Source organism: Erythrolamprus reginae, chromosome 5 (genome assembly GCF_031021105.1).
Source record: "Erythrolamprus reginae isolate rEryReg1 chromosome 5, rEryReg1.hap1, whole genome shotgun sequence".
Classification (NCBI taxonomy): Eukaryota; Metazoa; Chordata; class Lepidosauria; order Squamata; family Dipsadidae; genus Erythrolamprus; species Erythrolamprus reginae.
In genome coordinates this window covers 17,729,194-17,750,877 of record NC_091954.1, presented here as the reverse complement: position 1 = coordinate 17,750,877, position 21,684 = coordinate 17,729,194, and the positions used below count along the sequence as shown (strand labels likewise).

The window sequence follows — 21,684 nt, the reverse complement described above, 5'->3', positions numbered from 1 at the left end:
CAATATTTCCCCGTACAATTATTGATTGATTGATTGATTGATTGATTGGATTTGTATGCCGCTCCTCTCCGGAGACTCGTGGCGGTTAACAGCAACAATAAAAAAGTGTACAATAGTAATTCAATGCTAAAAACAATTAAAAACCCATTAATATAGAAACCATACATACATACATACCATGCATAGAATTGTAAAGGCCTAGGGGGAAAGAGGATCTCAATTCCCCCATGCCTGACGGCAGAGGTGGGTTTTAAGTAGCTTACGAAAGGCAAGGAGGGTGGGGGCGATTCTAATCTTTGGGAGGAGTTGGTTCCTGTTGTATCCTGTAATGGCTACCTTGTAACTCTGTAAATAGTTTGTTCCTCTTTCAGCGCTGTCTGAGCCCAAGCAGGAAGTCGCTCCTGATTGGCTCAGACGCGGCCGGCTCTAGCTTTGGCGGGAACCGCAAATATATAAAAGGAGCGGTTTCTCCAGGCAGAGTCAGTCGGTACTCGCTGAATTGTCACTTTACCTTGCTGAGCTGTCACTTGTTCTCTGAGCTGAATAAAAGTACCGATTGCTCAAAACCCTGTCTCTGGGTCTACTTCACTGGCGACGAACGGACGGAAGAAACTTCGCGTGCAACATGGACAAAATCCAGATCGGCCAGGCTCCGGAACTCTTCGATCCCGAGAAATCGACATGGGATGAGTACATGGCCACCTTCGAGATCTTCCTCGAGGCGGCGGGAATGCAGGACGCCGAAGCCGATCGCAGACGGGCTATTTTCCTTAACTACTGCGGCGCAGAAATCCGTAGACTTGCCCAAACTCTCACCGAACCGGAACAAGCAAGAGCCACAGCATGGGACGTCCTACAACAAAAACTGGCGAGCCATTTCAAGCCGACCAAACCAGCCATGGTTTTTCGGCATCAATTCCACATGATGGCTCAGAGGGAAACCGAGTCGATCAGCCAGTTTACAACGCGGCTTCGAACGGTACTTGCCCAATGCAAGTTTAAAGACCCGGAAGCTCGCCTCACCGACGCCTTGGTTTTCGGCATGAAAAGCAGCACGGTGAGAAATAAACTCCTCATCGAAGAAGAGCCGACCCTACAAACCGTGATTAAACTGGCGCAAACCGCAGAAGCAGCCGACGCAGCGGCGAGAGAATTGAAAGAGCACGGAAGGCGAGAACTCATTGCAAAAATCGACTCCGCGTCTCCCAGCGCCGTGGAAACAGACAACCTCAGCCAACAAATTCCCAGCGGAGACAACTGCCTCCTGGTGCAAGACCAGCCGAGACACCTGAGAGCTACTCACCCAGCCCCCTGCGCGGGCTGCCGGGGAAATCACCAGCGCCATCGATGCCCCTTCCGAGACGCTACATGCCGCCGTTGCAACCGGAGAGGCCACATCGCCATCGCATGCAGAGCAACAGCGCCAGAGGAAACATTTGCCACACCGCAATACCAGCGACCTCAAAACCAGACCCCCCAATCGCGAGAAAGGAGACCATTCCGCCACGCGGGTCAAAGGAACTACTCAACCGCTAACCGCGACTACTATAGAGGTAACTCTCAATTTTCCGTGAATAACACGGCAACCAAAAAAGGGGCTAAAATTGTTATATCACTGTTACTCAATAACCAACCTTGCTCAATGGAGCTGGATACGGGCTCTAGATATACCATCATGCCCTGGGAAAAATTTAAACTGTATATGCCTAATGTATCTAAGGCTGACCTAAATCAAACCTCTTTGGTGATTAGAGACTTTCAGGGGGGAGTAATCTCGGTCTTGGGAACAGCAAATGTACCTATCGCATTCAAGAATGTTAAATGTACCCTTCCCATGCTTATTGTAACAGGGGCCAAGCACTCTCTTCTGGGTTTAGCATGGATGGAACCACTGGGGATCGAGATTTCGGGTGTGTGTAATGTAAACTGTTATGATATGCCTAACTTTGTGAAAGAGTTCCCTGAAGTGTTCAGCCCCACACTGGGATTGTATAAGGGGCCCCCTATATCTTTCTCTATTGACCCCAAGGTCCCACCGATCAGACTAAAACCTCGCAGGGTCCCCCTGCCGCTCCTCCCCAAACTAGACATACAGCTGGACAAACTCATTAGCCAAGGTATTTTGGTCCCTGTGGAACAGGGGCCATGGGAAACTCCCATAGTTACCCCTCTGAAGCCAGATGGCTCTTTAAGAGTTTGCGCTGATTACAAATCGACCCTGAACAAGGCACTCCAACACCACCCCTACCCCATCCCGGTTGTGCAACAACTGCTACACTCCCTGGGGGAGGGGAAAAGGTTCGCAAAGATCGACCTGGCGCAAGCTTACCAGCAACTTCCGGTCGATGAACAAACAGCAAACGCTCAAACAATTGTAACGCACAGGGGGGCTTTCAAATGCACGAGGTTACAGTTTGGGGTAAGCATAGCCCCAGGAATATTCCAGAGCATTATGGAACGCCTATTGTCAGGGGTAAATGGGGCCATTCCATACTTTGATGACATCTTAATTGCAGGGGAAAACCAGGAACAAGTAAACAAAAGAATAAGGGAAGTACTTAAGAGGTTACAGGACAAAGGTTTAAGAATCAAGCCTGATAAATGTGTCTGGGGAACCAACAGTATAGAATTCCTAGGATATAAAATAGATAAAGAAGGTATCCACCCCACAACAGAGAAGCTGAGAGCAATTAGAGAAGCCCCAGAGCCACGAGATAAGAATGAGTTGCAGGCATTTTTGGGCCTCCTTAATTTTTATTCCGTTTTTTTAAAGCAGAAGGCAACAGTAGCAGAGCCCCTCCATCGTTTACTCCAGAAGGAAGCCCGCTGGACATGGGGGAAAACTGAACGTGAAGCTTTTTCTCAAATAAAAAATTTATTAACTTCTAAAAGTGTAGTAGTCCAATATAGTGCTTCACTACCCATTAGGCTCACGTGCGACGCTTCGCCGTACGGCATAGGAGGAGTCCTAGCTCACGTTCTACCTAATAAGACAGAGGCCCCAATAGCATTTTTTTCAAGAACCATGACCAGCACAGAAAGGAATTATAGCCAGTTAGACAAGGAGGCTCTAGCATTAGTGGCAGGGGTAAAGAAGTTTCACAATTACATTTTTGGAAGAAGCTTTGAGCTAGTCACTGACCACAAACCCCTACTAGGCCTGCTAGCCCCCAACAAGCCCACTCCACCTTTTATGTCTCCAAGACTAATCAGATGGGCTCTTTTCCTCTCAGGGTATCAGTATGAGCTCACCCACAAGGGGGGGAAGGAAATCAATCATGCAGACGGTCTCAGCAGATGCCCCATAACAGACTTAGTGGAAGACCCTGTTCCTTCCACAGATGTGTTAATGATAGAACTCGAGGAAAACCCACTAACCACAGCAAAAGAGGTAGCTGCACACACGCAGCAAGATCAAATCCTTAAACAAGTGGTGAACTGTGTTCTAAAGGGATGGCAAAATGATGTTGTGAAACCTGAATTGTGTGATTTTAAAAACAAAAGACTTGAGTTATCGTATGTAAAAGGTTGTTTGCTGTGGGGGGATAGAGTGATCATCCCCAAAAGCCTAAGGGGAAAGGTACTCAAAATGTTACATGTGGGTCATCCTGGGATTGTCAGGATGAAGAGCCTGGCAAGGGGGCATTTATGGTGGCCAGGGCTGGATGCTGATATTGAAAGTTGGGTTTCAAAGTGTGATCCGTGCCAAGAGTCACGGCCCAGTCCCCCCAAAACAACTCCGGCTGAGTGGGAACAGCCTGCTGGTCCTTGGTCTAGAATCCACATTGATTTTGCTGGCCCAGTGGGGTCTCAGTATTTTTTAATAGTGGTTGATGCCTTCTCCAAATGGTTGGAAATAATAGCAATGAACAACATAACCACAAGTGCCACTATCAAGGTATTGAGCAGACTGTTTGCATCCCATGGTTGCCCAGATCTCTTAGTGTCTGACAATGGGCCACAGCTAACAGCCAGGCAATTCGAATTGTTCCTAGATGGCCTAGGGGTCAGGCATGCCCTCATCTCGCCTTATTCGCCCTGGGCTAACGGATTGGCAGAACGTTACGTACGGGTGGCAAAGGAGGCATTGCGCAGGTCAGGCCCTGGGGATGTGCAACAGAACTTGGACCAATTCTTACTCACCCAACACATTACCCCTAACTCGCACACACATGTAAGCCCTGCAGAGTTATTGATGGGAAGGAAGTTGAGGTCACCACTAGACAGGTTAAACCCAAGGTTCTGTGTTAATAATAACCAAATGTGTACAAAACCTGAAAGAGAAATGTATTTGGGACAAAATGTATATGTAAAAAGTTTTGATGGAAATGTAAACTGGATGAAGGGAATTATTGTTAAGCAAAATGCACCTAAGACCTATGTTGTTAAACTAGAGGATGGTCGTTTGTGGAAACGACACATAGACCACATTCGGAAGCGAACAGAAAATCAATTGCCACAAACCGCTGACATGGACTCTCCCCCTTCAACAGACTTTAGTACATTGCCCGAAATAAGAGACACGCAAAGAGACTTATCGGGCCAGGGGGAACCATCCAGCGACGCCGAACCATCCTCGTCCTCCGAAGCCTTCGTTGGGCCCGCCAGGCCAAGTCCGCCACACCGGGAGAACAGCGGCGAGCCATCCTCCACAGTCAGTGGCGAAGGAGAAATTGAACTGCGCAGGTCAGCGCGAACTCCTCAGAGGCCCCACCGATTGGACGACTTTGTCACATGGCTTTCTTGATGGATGTGTCCAACTATGAGGGGAGGGGTGTTGTATCCTGTAATGGCTACCTTGTAACTCTGTAAATAGTTTGTTCCTCTTTCAGCGCTGTCTGAGCCCAAGCAGGAAGTCGCTCCTGATTGGCTCAGACGCGGCCGGCTCTAGCTTTGGCGGGAACCGCAAATATATAAAAGGAGCGGTTTCTCCAGGCAGAGTCAGTCGGTACTCGCTGAATTGTCACTTTACCTTGCTGAGCTGTCACTTGTTCTCTGAGCTGAATAAAAGTACCGATTGCTCAAAACCCTGTCTCTGGGTCTACTTCAGTTCCAGAGGGCCGGGGCCGCCACAGAGAAGGCTCTTCCCCTGGGTCCCGCCAAGTGACATTGTTTGATTGACGGGACCTGGAGAACATCCACTCTGTGGGACCTAACTGGTCGCTGGGATTCGTGCAGCAGAAGACGGTCCCTGAGATAATCTGGTCCGGTGCCATGAAGGGCTTTATAGGTCATAATCAACACTTTGAATTGTGACCGGAAACTGATCGGCAACCAATGCAGACTGCGGAGTGTTGGTGTAATATGGGTATATTTGGGAAAGCCCATGATTGCTCTCGCAGCTGCATTATGACCCTTCTCACATCAGATCTCATTTTAATGAACATGTATGACATTATGAGATGCAAATATGTAACATATAACTTTTTTCCTATGTAAAGGAGTAGTTACTTTTATTTTGTCCAATCAACTTTCTTCTTGCATTTTCTTTGTTGTGTTAACTGTAAAAAGAGTGAAATATGGGTCTCGGGGCTTTTCATTGAGAGATTACACTTTATCAGGGTACTCTAATAAACTGCTTTTAACTGATCTTCCAACTCAGTTGCTTATTGGGAAGGTAAACTGAGGCAGAACCTAGAGCCAGATTTGGCTTTCATTCTGACGTAATGCACAGGGAATAGGTTGCAAAGAAGCTTCCATGCTTACCTGTTAGATCCTTGTTTTTAAGGCTTGTGAATTTACAAAGCTTTCTTACTTTATTAGTGCCTACTAGTCATTCATTTGGTGCCTTCTTTAATTGTACCTTAAAATGGTTGTGTTCTTTGAATTTTACTTGAATCTTCTGAGATTTAACGAAGAAGCTGCATTTTGAAATGCACACCTGAAAAAGGAATATTTTATATCTGAAAGCCTTTGCAAAGATGATTTCTAATTTTCTATAGCAGGGCCCCCTCTTAGCTGAAAAAAGAAAACCCATTTGTTGCTTTTCTTGACAAATGCTGATGTTGTAAATTATACAGCTGTTCTTAGTATGGATTTTGCAGTAGCAAGAGCAATTTATAGGTAGAGAGTGCAGCTGCTGAAAGTCATTTCTGCTTGGTTTCTGTATTAAATCCATCACGTACAAATGTATTAACATTCAGTACTGTACAGAGCTCTTTTTTTTTAATTATTTCATGGTCTCACAGCCTGTAAATACTTACCACCTAGACAAAGCATATCTTTACCATTATTTAGCAAGGACATATTTAAAGGGGCTCAATCTTTTGTGTTTTCTATATTGCTATGATTAATTATTTGAAAAAAAAATCCCACTTCTCTCCTTGCAGTAGAGGTAGTCCTTGCTTAATGAGCATTTGTTTAGCAACTGCTCGAAGTAACAATGGCACTTAAAAAAGGGAACTGTGCTTATGACCCAAGCAGTTTCCCTACTTGGCAGCTATCACTCTCATATAATAGTTGCAGCATTCTGCAGTCATGTGATCACCAACTTTCATAGCTGGCTTTTAACAAGCAAGGTCAATGGAGAAACAAGCAGGAAGTTTTGGACCAGAATATCTCTGGAACCGCCTTCTACCGCACGAATCCCAGTGGCCGATAAGGTCCCACAGAGTTGGCCTTCTCCGGGTCCCGTCGACCAAACAATGTCGTTTGGCGGGCCCCAGGGGAAGAGCCTTCTCTGTGGTGGCCCCGGCCCTCTGGAATCAACTCCCCCCAGAGATTAGAACGGCCCCCACCCTCTTGTCTTTCTCAAATTACTCAAGACCCACCTTTATCGCCAGGCATGGGGGAACTGAGACATCCTCCCCCAGGCTTTTATATTTTATGTTTGGTATGTGTTCTGTCTGGGTCACTCCAGAAGCCAATACCAACCCAAAAAGAGAAGCCAGACACACTGGTAAAAGGCAAAGGCAGTTTTATAAAATTCAAGAGAAACACAGGTAACAGAAAATGTCCTTACAAACAGGAAAATGCTGTATCTTCAGATATATCCACAAAGGCAAAAGTCCATGCAGCAATACAGAATTCTTGCTGCCAAGCTGAGGCTGTAGATAGCAGACCTACACCTCCCACGGGTGTTCCAAAGCTGCTGGGCCACAAGCCAGGAACAGAGATGCCAAGAAACAAGACAGGATAACGCAACTCCAAACTGATAACACTCCACATGGCTTCAAGGGCTTGCCTGCCTTTTAAACCCTGCTAAGGAGGACGACACCCAAACCCAGCTGTTCCTAATTCAGTGCTGATAATACTTCTTTAATTGCTCCTTTCTTTGATCTGACCGTCTCTGTCGCATGTCAATGACGGCTTGAGCTTCATCATCTAATGACTCCAAACTACTGGCTGGGGAGAGGGGCCCCCCCCGGGGCTCTCATGCTGTTCTCCTTCATCCCATTCCTGATTTTCCTCTCCCCCGTCCGACTGTTCAGCCCCCTCCTCTTCGCTGTCATCCTCCTCCGGGCATGGAGCCAGCAGAGACACAGCCGGTCCCTGAGCAGCCTCAGGCTGAACCACAACAGTATGTATGTGTTGTATGGTTTTAAATTGCTGGGGTTTTAGATATGTTTTATTTTAATATTAGATTTGTTTCACTGTTATATTGTTTCTATTACTGTTGTGAGCCGCCCCGAGTCTTCGGAGAGGGGTGGCATACAAATCTAATAATAAATAAATAAATAAAAATAAAAAAGTTGTAAGTTATGAGTGTGTGAGGTCTCACTTAATAAGTGCAACCAGGACTGCTGGAATTGCTGTTATAAATCAATATGATGTTTCACTTCGCACTAGAGTTGCTGATCCCAATTAGGGCCATTAAGTAAGAATTGCACCTTAGTTTTTGGGGAGGAAAATAGAGAATTTGTTTTTGCCTACCAGGTATTCATCTGGCTAGCATCTTTAGTCTGCTCACCTTCAGCACATTATTTTATCCCCTGGTTAGGGCTGAAAAAAACCCTTCTTCAGAGGGAGTAGCAATTAAAAAAGCCTGCAAGCCGAGAAGATCATTAGCCCCTTGTTAGGGCTGAAAAAACCTTCTACAGTGGGAGTAGCAATGAAAAAAGCCTGCAAGCCGGGAGGAGCCAGGGAGATTGTTAGTGCTTCATTAGGGTTGAAAAAAAAAAGCTTTGAAAAAGCTACATTCGGAGTATAAGATGCACCCAAAGTTTCAGCCACTTTTTTGGGGGAAAAGGTATGTCTTATACTCTGAAAAATACAGTTATACAGTGATCCCTCATTTTTCACAGGGATTCATTCCAAGACCACCCGCGAAAAATGAATTTCCATGAAGTAGAGGAAAAATATTTTTTTATGTATTTAACAAGTATTTGGACTTTTTAAACCCACCCTTTGCAATAAACAGTCATTCTATAATGTTTCTCAGCTGGAACTACATGTGATATCCTACCAGTTTCTTTAATAGAGTACAGTACTGTAGAAGAATTTTATGAATTTTTAATGGATTTAAATTTTTTAATGGATTTAATGGATTTAAGCCCCCTTTGAAAAAACCCGTAAAGTAGCGAATCCACGAAAGAAGAACCGCGGAGTAGTGAGGGATTATTTATTTTATTTTATTTATTTATTGGATTTGTATGCCGCCCCTCTCGGTAGACTCGGGGCGGCTAACAACAGTAACAAAAACAGCATTTAAATCCAATACTAAAACAACTAAAAAACCCTTATTGTAAAACCAAACATCCATCCATACAAACATAACATACATGAATTGTAAAGGCCTAGGGGGAAAGAATATCTCAGTCCCCCCATGCCTGATGACAGAGGTGGGTTTTAAGGAGTTTACGAAAGGCAAGGAGGGTGGGGGCAATTCTAATCTCCGTGGGGAGTTGGTTCCAGAGGGCCGGGGTCGCCACAGAGAAGGCTTTTCCCCTGGGCCCCGCCAAACAACATTGTTTTGTTGACGGGACCCGGAGGAGGCCCACTCTGTGGGACCTAACTGGTCGATGGGATTAGTGCAGCAGAAGGCGGTCTCGTAGATACCCTGGCCCGGTGCCATGAAGGGCTTTATACTGTACTGTACATATGGTATATACGGTACTTCCATTCCAAACATGCTTTTAAAGCCATATTTTGGTCATATAAAAGAAAACCAAAGAATCATGTATCTATTAAAAAATGGAACAGTATGTGCTGTCCTGCTCACACACACACACATAACTGTGCTTTAGTGGGTTTATTAATATTCCCCAGCAATTCTTTTCACCAAAAACTCAGAAGTGTCCTAATTGAATCCAGCCACAAGTCCAAGACTGGTTCACAATGCAATGGCCAATGAGTCCACAAGGCACTTGAAAGTTTCCCTATCAAAATAAACCCATCAGGTAAAATTAAATCCACAAGGCAAGAAAAGTCCGGAGTTTACAAGGCATGATCCAAGTCAAGGCACGGTGTCAACTGAAAGCAAGGCAGAAATCACACAGCTAAGAAATGAACATTTTCCCAGCATTGCCCCCATTTGTCTGCTGTGTTAAGTAGCCCCTTCTGGTGAATGTTCTGGTTTCTGGTAGAAATTCAGCAAGTGCAAATAACTTTGTTTCATAAACACATTGTTTCATAAACAAAGAAACTCCATTTTATTCTCTTCTCTTCCTGCTATACACACATTTTATACTGGCGTATCTCTCCTGGCTCCGTTATCTTTCTTAATTGCATTCCTTACATTCCTTCTCCTGCTCTGCTAGACAAGATTTATTTCGTAAAAGCATGCTCACTAAAAAACAACAGACAGACAGTTAATCACACAGAATTTTTGGCTTACTTGGAGAGCGGCATAAAAAAATCAACATCCTTTTGTTCGGCAACGTTGAAACTCCACCCTTCTTCTCCACTGACCCCCTGAGGTGCCAAATACATCACTACAATATTTAACCCATTCCTCTCCTTAATATCTTCTTCCAGACCTCTGCTCTCTACGTTTTTGGGCCCTTCTGAATTTAGGGTTAACCCAGCGAGCGTCTGATTCTCCCTCACTAGATCCTGAACTCATAGCCCCATCCTGTGGCTGGCCTCCTACCTGTTCTACTACCTGTAACCCCAGGGGCCCCACTACTTTATAAACACTATCTGAATCTGAGTCCTCAATATCTTCATCATCCTCCAACTGATCAAGAGTATGTACAACAGTGAAACCCTTCAAGAAGGGTGAGGTTTTCTCCTCGTGAGTAATCTGGTTGACCTTTGCTGCTCCTGCCTTCTCTCTGCTTTACAAGTTCTTGGATTAGGTGCAGAAGGCAGTTCCTCTTCCTCATCCCATGCTTCAGCCACATGAAGCCTCATGGCTTTTACATTTGTTAACCAGAGAGCAGGTATGATCTTGTTTTATGGTTCTGCGAATCTTTCAAACTGAAAGCTGGCACGTAAGTGCCTTACATCAGTAAGTAAATAAATCAGGAGTTTGGTCCTAAAATCTTGCAAGCTTTTAAAATATTAATCCTGGCATTCTCATCCTGGGACTGGAGATAGACAGGCATTTTATTATAGAAGAGAGATTTATTCCATGGATTGATCACACTGTTATAGCCTCCCAAAATCTGTACCCAATGTATCAATATAGGTCAAATACTTCTGACTCAGAAATTCACAGCAAACGCTCCCTCTTAAGGAAAAGCATCTACAGATTATATGCCTAATCTTGGAACAGATCTCTTCATCGAGTCCAGCTTTCATTTTGTCATGACTTTATTTTGTTAGCTCATACAATCTTTTTATAACTTCAGGACCTCTGTTCATCTCTATGGAATGGAAACGAGCAGGGGTGGGCAGCAGGCAGGACGGGGTGGAACACAGTTCCATTGACAGAAATGAAGATGCGTGTGCAGCTCCAGCTGATCTGTGGCTGTATTACTTCCTGGATTACCGGGTTCAGTTTGGTTCTCCTTTTTTTACCTGCTGCTGTGTCTGCACTCCTTGCTTTTTCCCTATTTATTTATTTATTTATTTATTTATTTATTTATTTATTTATTTTGTCCAATACACAATGAGAGTGTTAGTGGGTATATATACAGTGTTCCCTCGATTTTCGAACTTCGTGGAAAGTATATACCACGGTTTTTCAAAAATATTAATTAAAAAATACTTTGCGGTTTTTTTCCCCCTATACCACAGTTTTTCCCACCCGATGACGTCATATGTCATCGCCAAACTTTCGTCTGCCTTTAATAAATATTTTTTTAAATAAACTTTAATAAATAAACATGGTGAGTAATAATCTGAATGGTTGATAAGGGAATGGAAAATTGCAATTTAGGGGTTTAAAGTTTTAAGGGAAGGCTTATTATACTGTTCATAGCCAAAAATAGTGTATTTACTTCCACATCTCTACTTCGCGGAAATTCAACTTTCGCGGGCTGTCTTGGAATGCATCCCCCGCAAAAAGCGAGGGAGCACTGTATGTATGTATGTGTATATATATATATACAGTGGTACCTCAAGATACGAACCCCTCGTCTTACGAACAACTCGTGATACGAACCCGGGGTTCAGAAAAATTTTGCCTCTTCTTACGAACTTTTTTCGAGTTACGAACCTGCGTTCGGAGACTGCTGGGAAGCCGCGCGGCTGTTTTAAAAGGTAACAGCCGGGCGGCGGGGCTTCCCAGAAGCCTCCCGAACGCCGGTTCGTAACTCGAACAAAGTTCGTAAGAAGAGGCAAAATTTTTCTGAACCCCGGGTTCGGTTCGGGAGGTTGCTGGGAAGCCTCCCAGGCCGGCTGCGACCTTTTAAAACACCCGCGCCGCTTCGCAGCTGTCTCCCGAAGCCGAACGCGGAAGTTCGGCTTTAGCATTCGGCTTCAGGAGACAGCTGCGAAGCGGCGCGGGTGTTTTAAAAGGTCACAGCCGGCCTGGGGGGCTTGCCAGCACCCCTCCGAACCCCATAACCCGGAAGTTCGGCAAAAGTTCGGGGTTCAGGGGGGTGCTGGCAAGCCCCCCAGGCCGGCTGCGACCTTTTAAAACACCCGCGCTGCTTCACAGCTGTCTCCTGAAGCCGAATGCAGAAGTTCGGCTTTGCCGTTCGGCTTCAGGAGACAGATGGGAAGCGGCGCGGGTGTTTTAAAAGGTCGCAGCCGGCCTGGGGGGCTTGGCAGCACCCCCCCGAACCCCGTAACCCGGAAGTTCGGCAAAAGTTCAGGGTTCGGGGGGGTGCTGGCAAGCCCCCCAGGCCGGCTGCGACCTTTTAAAACACCCGCGCCGCTTCGCAGCTGTCTCCCGAAGCTGAACGCAGAAGTTCGGCTTTGCCGTTCGGCTTCAGGAGACAGATGGGAAGCGGCGCGGGTGTTTTAAAAGGTCGCAGCCGGCCTGGGGGGCTTGCCAGCACCCCCCCGAACCCTGAACCCGGGTTCGGGGGGTACTGGCAAGCCCCCCAGGCTGGCTGCGACCTTTTAAAACACCCGCGCCGCTTCGCAGCTGTCTCCTGAATCCGAACGCGGAATTTCGGCTTTGCCGCTCGGCTTCAGGAGACAGCTATGAAGCTGTGAAGCGGCGCGGGTGTTTTAAAAGGTCGCAGCCAGCATGGGGGGCTTGCCAGCACCCCCCCGAACCCCGAACCCGGAAGTTCGGCAAAGGTTCGGGGTTCGGGGGGGTGCTGGCAAGCCCCCCAGGCCGGCTGCGACCTTTTAAAACACCCGCGCCGCTTCACAGCTGTCTCCTGAAGCCGAACGCGGAAGTTCAGCTTTGCCGTTCGGCTTCAGGAGACAGATGGGAAGCGGTGTGGGTGTTTTAAAAGGTCGCAGCCGGCCTGGGGGGCTTGCCAGCAAACCCCGAAACCCAAACCCGGGTTCGGGGGGTGCTGGGAAGCCCCCCAGGCCGGCTGTCACCTTTTAAAAGAGCCGGAAAGCTGTTTTTTTGCGGGGGTGGGGGGTGGGGTTTGGTTGCACGGATTAATTGACTTTACATTGTTTCCTATGGGAAACAATGTTTCGTCTTACGAACCTTTCGTCTTACGAACCTCCCCCCGGCACCAATTAAGTTCGTATCTTAAGGTACCACTGTGTATGTGTGTGTATATATATATATATATATATATATATATATATATATATATATGTTTTCGTAAATTGGATTTTATCTTTGGGGCTCCTTAGGATATTAGATATTTTTTGGTTGGTGCAAAATGAAGTTTTGATGTTATGTTTGTGCAGAATTTTACTAATTTTATCCGTGGTGCCTTTGATGTAAGGAAGGATGGTGGTGCCATTGTCCTGTTCTTGATCTTGTTTTTTGGGGGGTGTCTCTTTTTTGATTAGGTTTGTTATTGTTTTCTCTTTGAATCCATTAGAAATTAAAAATAAATATAATCCAATTGGAATACCAAGGAATCTATGAAATCCCTTGCAAAACATGTGCAGCCACATACATTGGACAAACTAACCGAAGAGTGAGCCAACGCATAGCAGAACATGTGAATGCAGTCAAAAAAGAAGAAAAGACCTCCTCCCTTGTCCAGCACATTAAAAAAACAGGGCACGAAATTGACTTTGAAAAAACTAAATTACTCCACAAAACAGAGAATTTATACAGAAGAATTGCTCTAGAAGCTATAGAGATTGAGAGGAGACCCCTTTGCATAAATAAAAGAGATGACACGTCCCGACTACCAGAAATTTGGAAACCAGCCTTAAACAAAAAAAACACTTCATAATAATCAGCATGTCAATCCTTCTAATAATTATGATTTTAGAAATTTGATGTTTGGAAATCAGCCTTAAACAAAACACTTCATAAAAATCTCCATGTCATTCCTTCTAATAATTATGATTACACCAACCAATCAGATCACTGAAATATAATCACCCAATCTATTTGCTACATTCAAAACAAATCTCCACCCCCACACTATATACTAGGAAGAAATGACAGTTGCTAACATTCCATTTTACAACAACACAAAGATTGGAACTTTAGCCTGATGATGGTGAATGTGATTTCGCCGAAACGTCGCATAAACATGCAAAATATTACACAGGGCAAAACCCGAACTCAGAACAATCTACATATATATATATATATATATATATATATATATATATATATATATATATATATATATATGTAGATTGTTCTGAGTTCGGGTTTTGCCCTGTGTAATATTTTGCATGTTTATGCGACGTTTCGGTGAAATCACATTCACCATCATCAGGCTGAAGTTTCCAAGCTTTGTGCTGTTGTAAAATGAAGCTTGGAAACTTCAAGCTTGGAAACTTCCAAGCACGAAGCTTGGAAACTTCAGCCTGATGATGGTGGATGTGATTTCACCGAAACGTCACATAAACATGCAAAATATTACACAGGGCAAAACCCGAACTCAGAACAATCTACATACATATACCCGTGAAAATTTAAGAAAACAAATATATATATATATATGTATATATACACACACACATACACATACATACATATATACACACACATAGTAAAGTACATGATGAAGGTTATAGAGGAGATACTCATAGTAAAATATATCTATGAAAGAATAGAAAAGGAAGATATAGTAATAGAACATATCAATGAAAGAATAGAAGAAGAGATACAGGAATAGAAGAAAGGTATAGGAGATATAGGAGAGCAATAGGACAGGGGACGGAAGGCACTCTAGTGCACTTGTACTCGCCCCTTACTGACCTCTTCGGAATCTGGATAGGTCAACCGTAGATAATCTAAGGGTAAAGTGTTGGGGGTTTGGGGATGACACTATGGAGTCCAGTACTGAGTTCCACGCTTCAACAACTCGGTTACTGAAGTCATATTTTTTACACTCAAGTTTGGAGCGGTTAATATTAAGTTTAAATCTGTTGTGTGCTCTTGTGTTGTTTTGGTTGAAGCTGAAGTAGTCGCCGACAGGCAGGACATTGCAGCATATGATCTTGTAGGCAATACTTAGATCTTGTTTAAGGCATCTTAGTTCTAGGCTTTCTAGGCCCAGGGTTGAAAGTCTAGTCTTGTAGAGTATTCTATTTCGAGTGGAGGAGTGAAGGGCTCTTCTGGTGAAGTATCTTTGGACATTTTCAAGGGTGTTAATATTTGAGATGCGATATGGGTTCCAAACAGATGAGCTGTATTCGAGGATGGGTCTGGCAAAAGTTTTTTAAGCTCTTGTAAGCAGTGTGAGATTGCCAGAGCAGAAGCTACGTAGGAATAGGTTTACATCCTTACATCTTTCATCCTTCCTGGCCTCGGATGAGCTTCCCTCTCTCCTTCCCCGCTGCCCTCCAGCCTCACGCGGTCACCTCCTGCCTGAGGTGCAAGCAGAAGGCATTGGTGGAAGAGGTGCTGGCAGCATTTATGCTTCTGGCAGCACCCGTTCGCCTAGCTACCTAGCCTGAGGCGGGGGGGGGGGGGGGCGATCCAGGAAGGAGAGCGCGGGAAATGCGAAGCTAATTGTCACCCCAGCATGTGACACTGGTAAGATTGTAAGTCAAGGACTTAACAGTTCACTTGAATGATGATCGTTCACACAGCCGGCAAGCCACTCCTAATCAGTCACATGACTATTAAGCCACACCCACAAAATAAGCCACACCCACAGTGTGGCAGTAAAAAATTTGGCTGCCCATTATTGGAAATGAGGCAGAGACATGTTAGTAGCAACCTGATAGAATAGAATAGAATAGAATAGAATAGAATTTTATTGGCCAAGTGTGATTGGACACAGAAGGAATTTGTCTTGGTGCATATGCTCTCAGCGTACATAAAATAAAATATACATTTGTCAAGAATCATGTGGTACGACACTTACTGATTAAAAAGAGGAACCCGGATACCGCAGCGAGCAGGATTCGAACCTGCGTGGGGAGACCCCATTGGATTTCAAGTCCAACACCTTAACCACTTGGCCATCACTGCTGCTGCTGATACTCTGTAAAGATTTCCCCCCTCAACTGGTTTCAGGAAGATTATCAATCCTATGGAATATTTTAAGTCAAATTGCTAGTAATTTCTGAAAGTTGCAGAAAATATGTACTGGATTTGCATGCAGTCCCGAAACATCAACTTTGTGGCCTTCAGAATCACTCAAAATAGATGGGACTAAAAGTTGGGGGCATTTACTCTCCTTTTGGAGAAGAATTTATGAAACAAAAGATTTCAAGCTTTATAAATGCATAAATCCTCTTTGAAATTCCTTTGCCAAATGACCTCCACATTTCTTAGAAGGGCTCATCCCATGTGACCTTGAGACTACTTTTCATGATTTCATTTTGTATCAACTACTGGAGCTGCTCTCTACCCTCTTTGGTCCTCCAGATGTCTTTTTCCTTATCTTATTTTCAGTATAGAAGAACCTGAGTGAGGACATATTTGCGGCTCCATGGTTAACCACAAGGCGATGGGGGGCGGGGGGATAGATAACTCGGCTTTGTCGCCAGAACAAAAAGTTTTCCTGTGGGAACCAAGGTCATTCCAACAGGTGTCTGAGAGATGAGGAGTGGAGTAACTTAGCAACCTGTGGTGAGTTGCTCCCGGTTTGGCCCGTTTCGGTGAACCAGTAGAAGCGGTGATGGGACCCACCCACCCTGGATGTTTCTATTTATTTATTTATTTATTTTATTAGATTTGTATGCCGCCCCTTTCCGTAGACTCGGGGTGGCTCACAACACAATAAAACAGTTCATGACAAATCTAATAATTTACAATTTAAAATATTAAAAAAACCCATTATTTAAGCAAACATACATACAAGCATACCATACATAAATTGAATTGAATAGGCCCGGGGGAGATATTTCAGTTCCCCCATGCCTGACGACCAAGGTGGGTTTTAAGGAGTTTACGAAAGGCAAGGAGGGTAGGGGCAGTTCTAATCTCTGGGGGGAGCTGGTTCCAGAGAGTCGGGGCTGCCACAGAGAAGGCTCTTCCCCTGGGGCCCGCCAACCAACATTGTTTAGTTGACGGGACCCGGAGAAGGCCCACTCTGTGGGACCTAATCGGTCTCTGGGATTTGTGCGGCAGAAGGCGGTCTTGGAGATATTCTGGTCCGATGCCATGAAGGGCTTTATAGGTCATAACCAACACTTTGAATTGTGACCCAAAACTGATCGGCAACCAATTCAGACTGCGGAGTGTTGGTGTAACATGGGCATACCTGGGGAAGCCCATGACTGATCTCGCAGCTGCATTCTGCACGATCTGAAGTTTCTGAACACTTTTCAAAGGTAGCCCCATGTAGAGAGCGTTACAGTAGTCGAACCTCGAGGTGATGAGGGCATGAGTGACTGTGAGCAGTGAGTCCCGGTCCAAATAGGGCCGCAACTGGTGCACCAGGCGAACCTGGGCAAACGCCCCCCTCGCCACAGCTGAAAGATGGTTCTCTAATGTGAGCTGTGGATCGAGGAGGACGCCCAAGTTGCTTGCATGAGTGAACTGATAGTGATGGGATTTAGAACCCACTAATACAGGCAGCCCACCAGCACCTCTATGGGACAATGTGACTGATGACCTGGGCAGAAGGGGAAACCTTCACTTTTTAATTAGGTGAAAACTGCAGGAAATTCAGAGTCATTATTCACTGGTTGTGCCAATATGATCTATCCAATAAACCTGTTCTTTGAGGAATCTACCTGTCTTGGAGTTCTGCTTTCAGTGGGTGCATTGCTTGGAACGCTGACACATATGTTGAAGGGATAGTAAATGTTCTTGAATTAGATGTTGATAAAACAGGAAAAGTGGGATGCAGGCAGTAAACTAGGATGGAGGAAAACGATTCCTAATGGAGAATCAAATAAAGAAAGTGGTCTGAAAAGAGAGTTGGCCAATGAGTAGAAACTCAGAACAATTAGGATATTGTGCATTAATAGATAGGTATTTGGAGAAAGAAAATTATGTTTCCCAGAGGAAAACCAGCACTATAAACTCGGTGGAGGAGCTAATTGCCCCCGTTTGTATTTATATACTGCCTAAAACAAATTGCATTGAAGTGTGAGTTAAGCAGTTTTATGAAAAGGGGGGAAAATGACAGGGGGAGAGAGGAGAGGGGGAAGAGAGAAACAAGTCGTTAGGCATGTGCTAGTATTAAACTTAGAAGTATTTTTAGATGGTAATTAAACTGCAGAGATTTCATAGCTGAAGATAGAAAGGTTACATTTAAGAATTCAGATTGTAATTTCGAAAATGATATTTTTGGGGAAAGACAATTATTTTCTTAATTTTTATTATATTGCGTAGCAACTGAAATATATAGAGGCACGAAGCAAAAATAAGCTAAGGGAATTCATTTCGGCATGTGTAATTAGGAAAAATTAGATGCTACATTTTTACAGCTTTTTATCTATGAAGCATATGCCAGCATGCTGTAGTTAATACAATATACCCCAGGATATGTTATGGAACCATAAATACTTGCCTTGAGATCTTTGTTTCTCTGGAAATCTTTTAAAAATATATTGAGTTGTGTTTCTGCTCTAACAACTCTGGAAATCTTTTAAAAATGACATTGAGTTTGTTTCTTCTCTAACAAGATGTGTTTTGTGGATAATCAACATTTCCCCCCTTGCTTCTTTGCCCTAGTCCTCATACCAATTTGACACTTGGATACCATAATGCTACTATTTTACCTGGTGTCCTAACATCACCTTAGTCATGCATTTGTTAAGGGGATTAGACAAGTGCTCCTCTCTGCAATACAAAGTAAAAATATAGACTTACTTCAAGGCACTGAGTTGCAGGGCCACAGAATCTGCTTTATGAACAAGCAGGGCAGTTTAGAGGTTTTTTGTTTCTTAATGTGAATAGGCTGGTTAGCAGAGCAATATGCTCTGTCTTTGTTAACAGCAATGGCTCATCCCCCAATTTCATCAATCGCACCTCAAACTCCCTCAACGACCTAACCCAAGTAGACTTCACTGAAGACTTAGTTGAAAAAGCATTACGTGACCTTAAACCTTCTCTATCAATCAGACCGGATGGTCTATGTGCTTACTTCCTTAAAAAGCTCTCCTGCCATAGCTAAACCACTAAGCATAATTTTTGAAAAATCCTTCAGAACCAGCACACTTCCCAAGCTATGGTTGAAAGCAATGGTCATCTCCATCTTCAAAAAAGGAGACCCCTCTCTTGTCGATAACTACAGACCAATTTTACTATGCTGCGTCCCATGCAAAGTCATGGAATCAATTATAAATAAATCAATTACTCACCATCTAGAAAGTAATAGTTTGCTCACTAACAATAAATTTGGTTTCAGAAAAAAACTATCCTGCAACCTGCAGCTCCTCTACTGCAAAAATATATGGACAACTCATCTAGATCAAGGGAAATCTATAGATGCAATTTATATCGACTTCTGCAAAGCCTTTGATTCAGTGGTCCACGACAAACTACTCCTAAAACTCAAATCCTATGGCATCTCAGGATCCCTCCATAGCTGGATTACAGCATTCCTGTCAAACAGACAAGTGGTCAAATTAGGAAGCACCCTATCCACCCCCATCTGGGATCCTTTTCAAATGAAAGGATTCTCCCGCCTCATCTACGATTACTTGAGCCTGTTCGAGGATGATCTCTCATCCTTCTCTTGGCAATGTCCCATAGATTCTCTATGGTGTTCAGGTCAAGCAAGTTTGCTGGCCAATCAAGCACAGTAATACCACAGTTATTGAACTAGGTTTTTGTGCTTTTGGCAGTGTGGGAAAATGCCAAATCCTGCTGGAATATGAAGTCATCATCCTCATAAAGCTCATCTTAATGTCTTAAGTCAATAAATGATGGAATGTCAAAAAGGTTAAGAGATGATGGATAATGAGAACATATATTAATAAAATGTAAAAATACAAATAGGGAAAATAGTAGTATATATGTTAACATAAAATATAGCTTATTATAACTAAAAATAAATTAAGTTTAGTAGATGGAAATTTAGGATTAGGTAATCTAATTGTATTATCAACGTTAATAGTGTGTTAAAATACATTGTGAATTTTAAAAATTAGGGATTAGAAATTGTGAGGATTTTGGGGATATACTTCTAGGATTGATTGAATATTGTTAATATTTGGCTTTATTAGTAATCCTAAACATTTAGAATATTGAAGTTATAGTGGAATAATGAGTAATTCTTAAAATATTAAATATTAGTAATTTAGTAGAGGATAACAAATACATGGCATAAAGAAATGTTATGTTTAAATGAATTAATGGGGGAAATGATAAAGGATTATAAAGAGAGAATGGTATTGTTGAAGTTGGAAGATTAGGATTACACATACTTATTGTTGACAAGTCTCAGCAGGGCCGCCATCAGAAATTTTGGGGCCCCATACAGCCTAAGTGTCTGGGCCCCCCGCCATTTTAAAACTACTTTAAGTCGCCGAGCCACTCCATCACCCGGGGATCATTTCCCGCTTTACGCCAAGCCAGGCGGTCCCATAGGCCAGTGTTTCCCAACCTTGGCAACTTAAAGATATCTGGACTTCAACTCCCAGAATTCCCCAGCAGCACGGCTTGGCTTCCGGAGGGCCGAGGCTGAGCCACCCCCACGGTGGCTCCTACTTCCGCAGCTGCCATCGCAGCTCCCTGCCTGTCTGCTGGCCTCCCTGCCTTCTTTCCTCGCGGGGGTGGGAAGGAAGGTGCGGGCCGCAGTCGGTGAGGGGTATCTGGTCCTTTCGCTCGCCTTGGCGCACTTTTCCCCATCGCAATCGGGATTGGAGAGTTTTTGGCAGGCGCCGCCCCCCCATTTTTCAATTTGGCCGGGCCCCTGATGCCACTACCGGTAGTACCGGCCTATCGGCGGCCCTGAGTCTCAGTATAGCTAGGCTATGAAACCTTCGACAACACCGAGCAGAGAATTTTAACAGAGCGTGGACATGTGATAAAGCCAAGACACAGACTTAGTTAAATAAGTATTATTTACATATAAACAAAATATAAACAATCCAGAATAAGCATGAAGCAAATACAGAATAATAAGCACTGAGCAATCACAAGATAGAAGCACAAAGCAAAATACAATATAGATAATAAGCACGGAGCTTATACAAGCACGAAGCTTAAACACAACTCCCCCTTCTCAGGCAAAAGTAAAAGAAGTGACTGAGCAGATTAATGAGCTTTTATAGCTTCAATGAGGAAGTGACGAAAACAGCCTTGAACATTAACTCTTTAAGTACAAGTTTAGTACACGTGTACAATATGCAGTTTACAATGGCAATCCCTAACAACCATGTACCTTGTACTAATAAAGAATATTTGACCCTATCAATGCACAAAATATGTAGGGTATGAAAATAAAAGTCTTTTTTAAAGACTGATATTTTTAAAAAAGACAGCAGTTATCTGGAATATTTTATCCTGAATAATTTTTGAAAGGTTTATGTGGATAATATTAAAAATAATCATCTTGTCTTTCTCAATAGGACTTAAAATCTAACAGTCACCGAGATGAGATTGCAGCAGCAAGGGCTTCTTTGAGGGAGACTTCACCCCTTCTGCATTCAGTTTGCTCTGCTTGCTTGGAACACTCTGACGTTGCCTCTCTCACTGCCAGCAAGGACTCTGTTTGCAAGGAAATACAAAATGCTCTTGATGTCATCTCCAATGCCTCTCAAGGAATTGAACATCCAAAAGATCAACAGGTGCCACAGTCAGCCTCTCTCGGAAGTGCTCTCGATGAACTTGTGGTAGGACAATCACATTATCTTTCAGTAATGCAATTTACTGGGTTTGGGTTTGTTAATATTGTT

General features: G+C 43.9%; 1 protein-coding gene and 1 non-coding gene across 5 annotated transcripts in view; one reads left to right on the top strand and one right to left on the bottom strand.

Annotated features, from left to right (window-relative positions):
* The window catches only part of CTNNA3 (catenin alpha 3), a 1,220,185-nt gene that overhangs the window by 192,462 nt on the left and 1,006,039 nt on the right, over nt 1-21,684 (top strand). For all 4 annotated transcript variants that reach the window (XM_070752167.1, XM_070752166.1, XM_070752168.1 and 1 more), the window contains exon 6: nt 21,358-21,621. In XM_070752167.1, the coding sequence (XP_070608268.1) occupies nt 21,358-21,621 (264 nt within the window). The remainder of the gene's footprint in view (nt 1-21,357; nt 21,622-21,684) is intronic.
* On the bottom strand, nt 15,775-15,856 carry TRNAS-UGA (transfer RNA serine (anticodon UGA)). The gene has a single exon. It is a non-coding gene; the product is annotated as a tRNA-Ser (tRNA).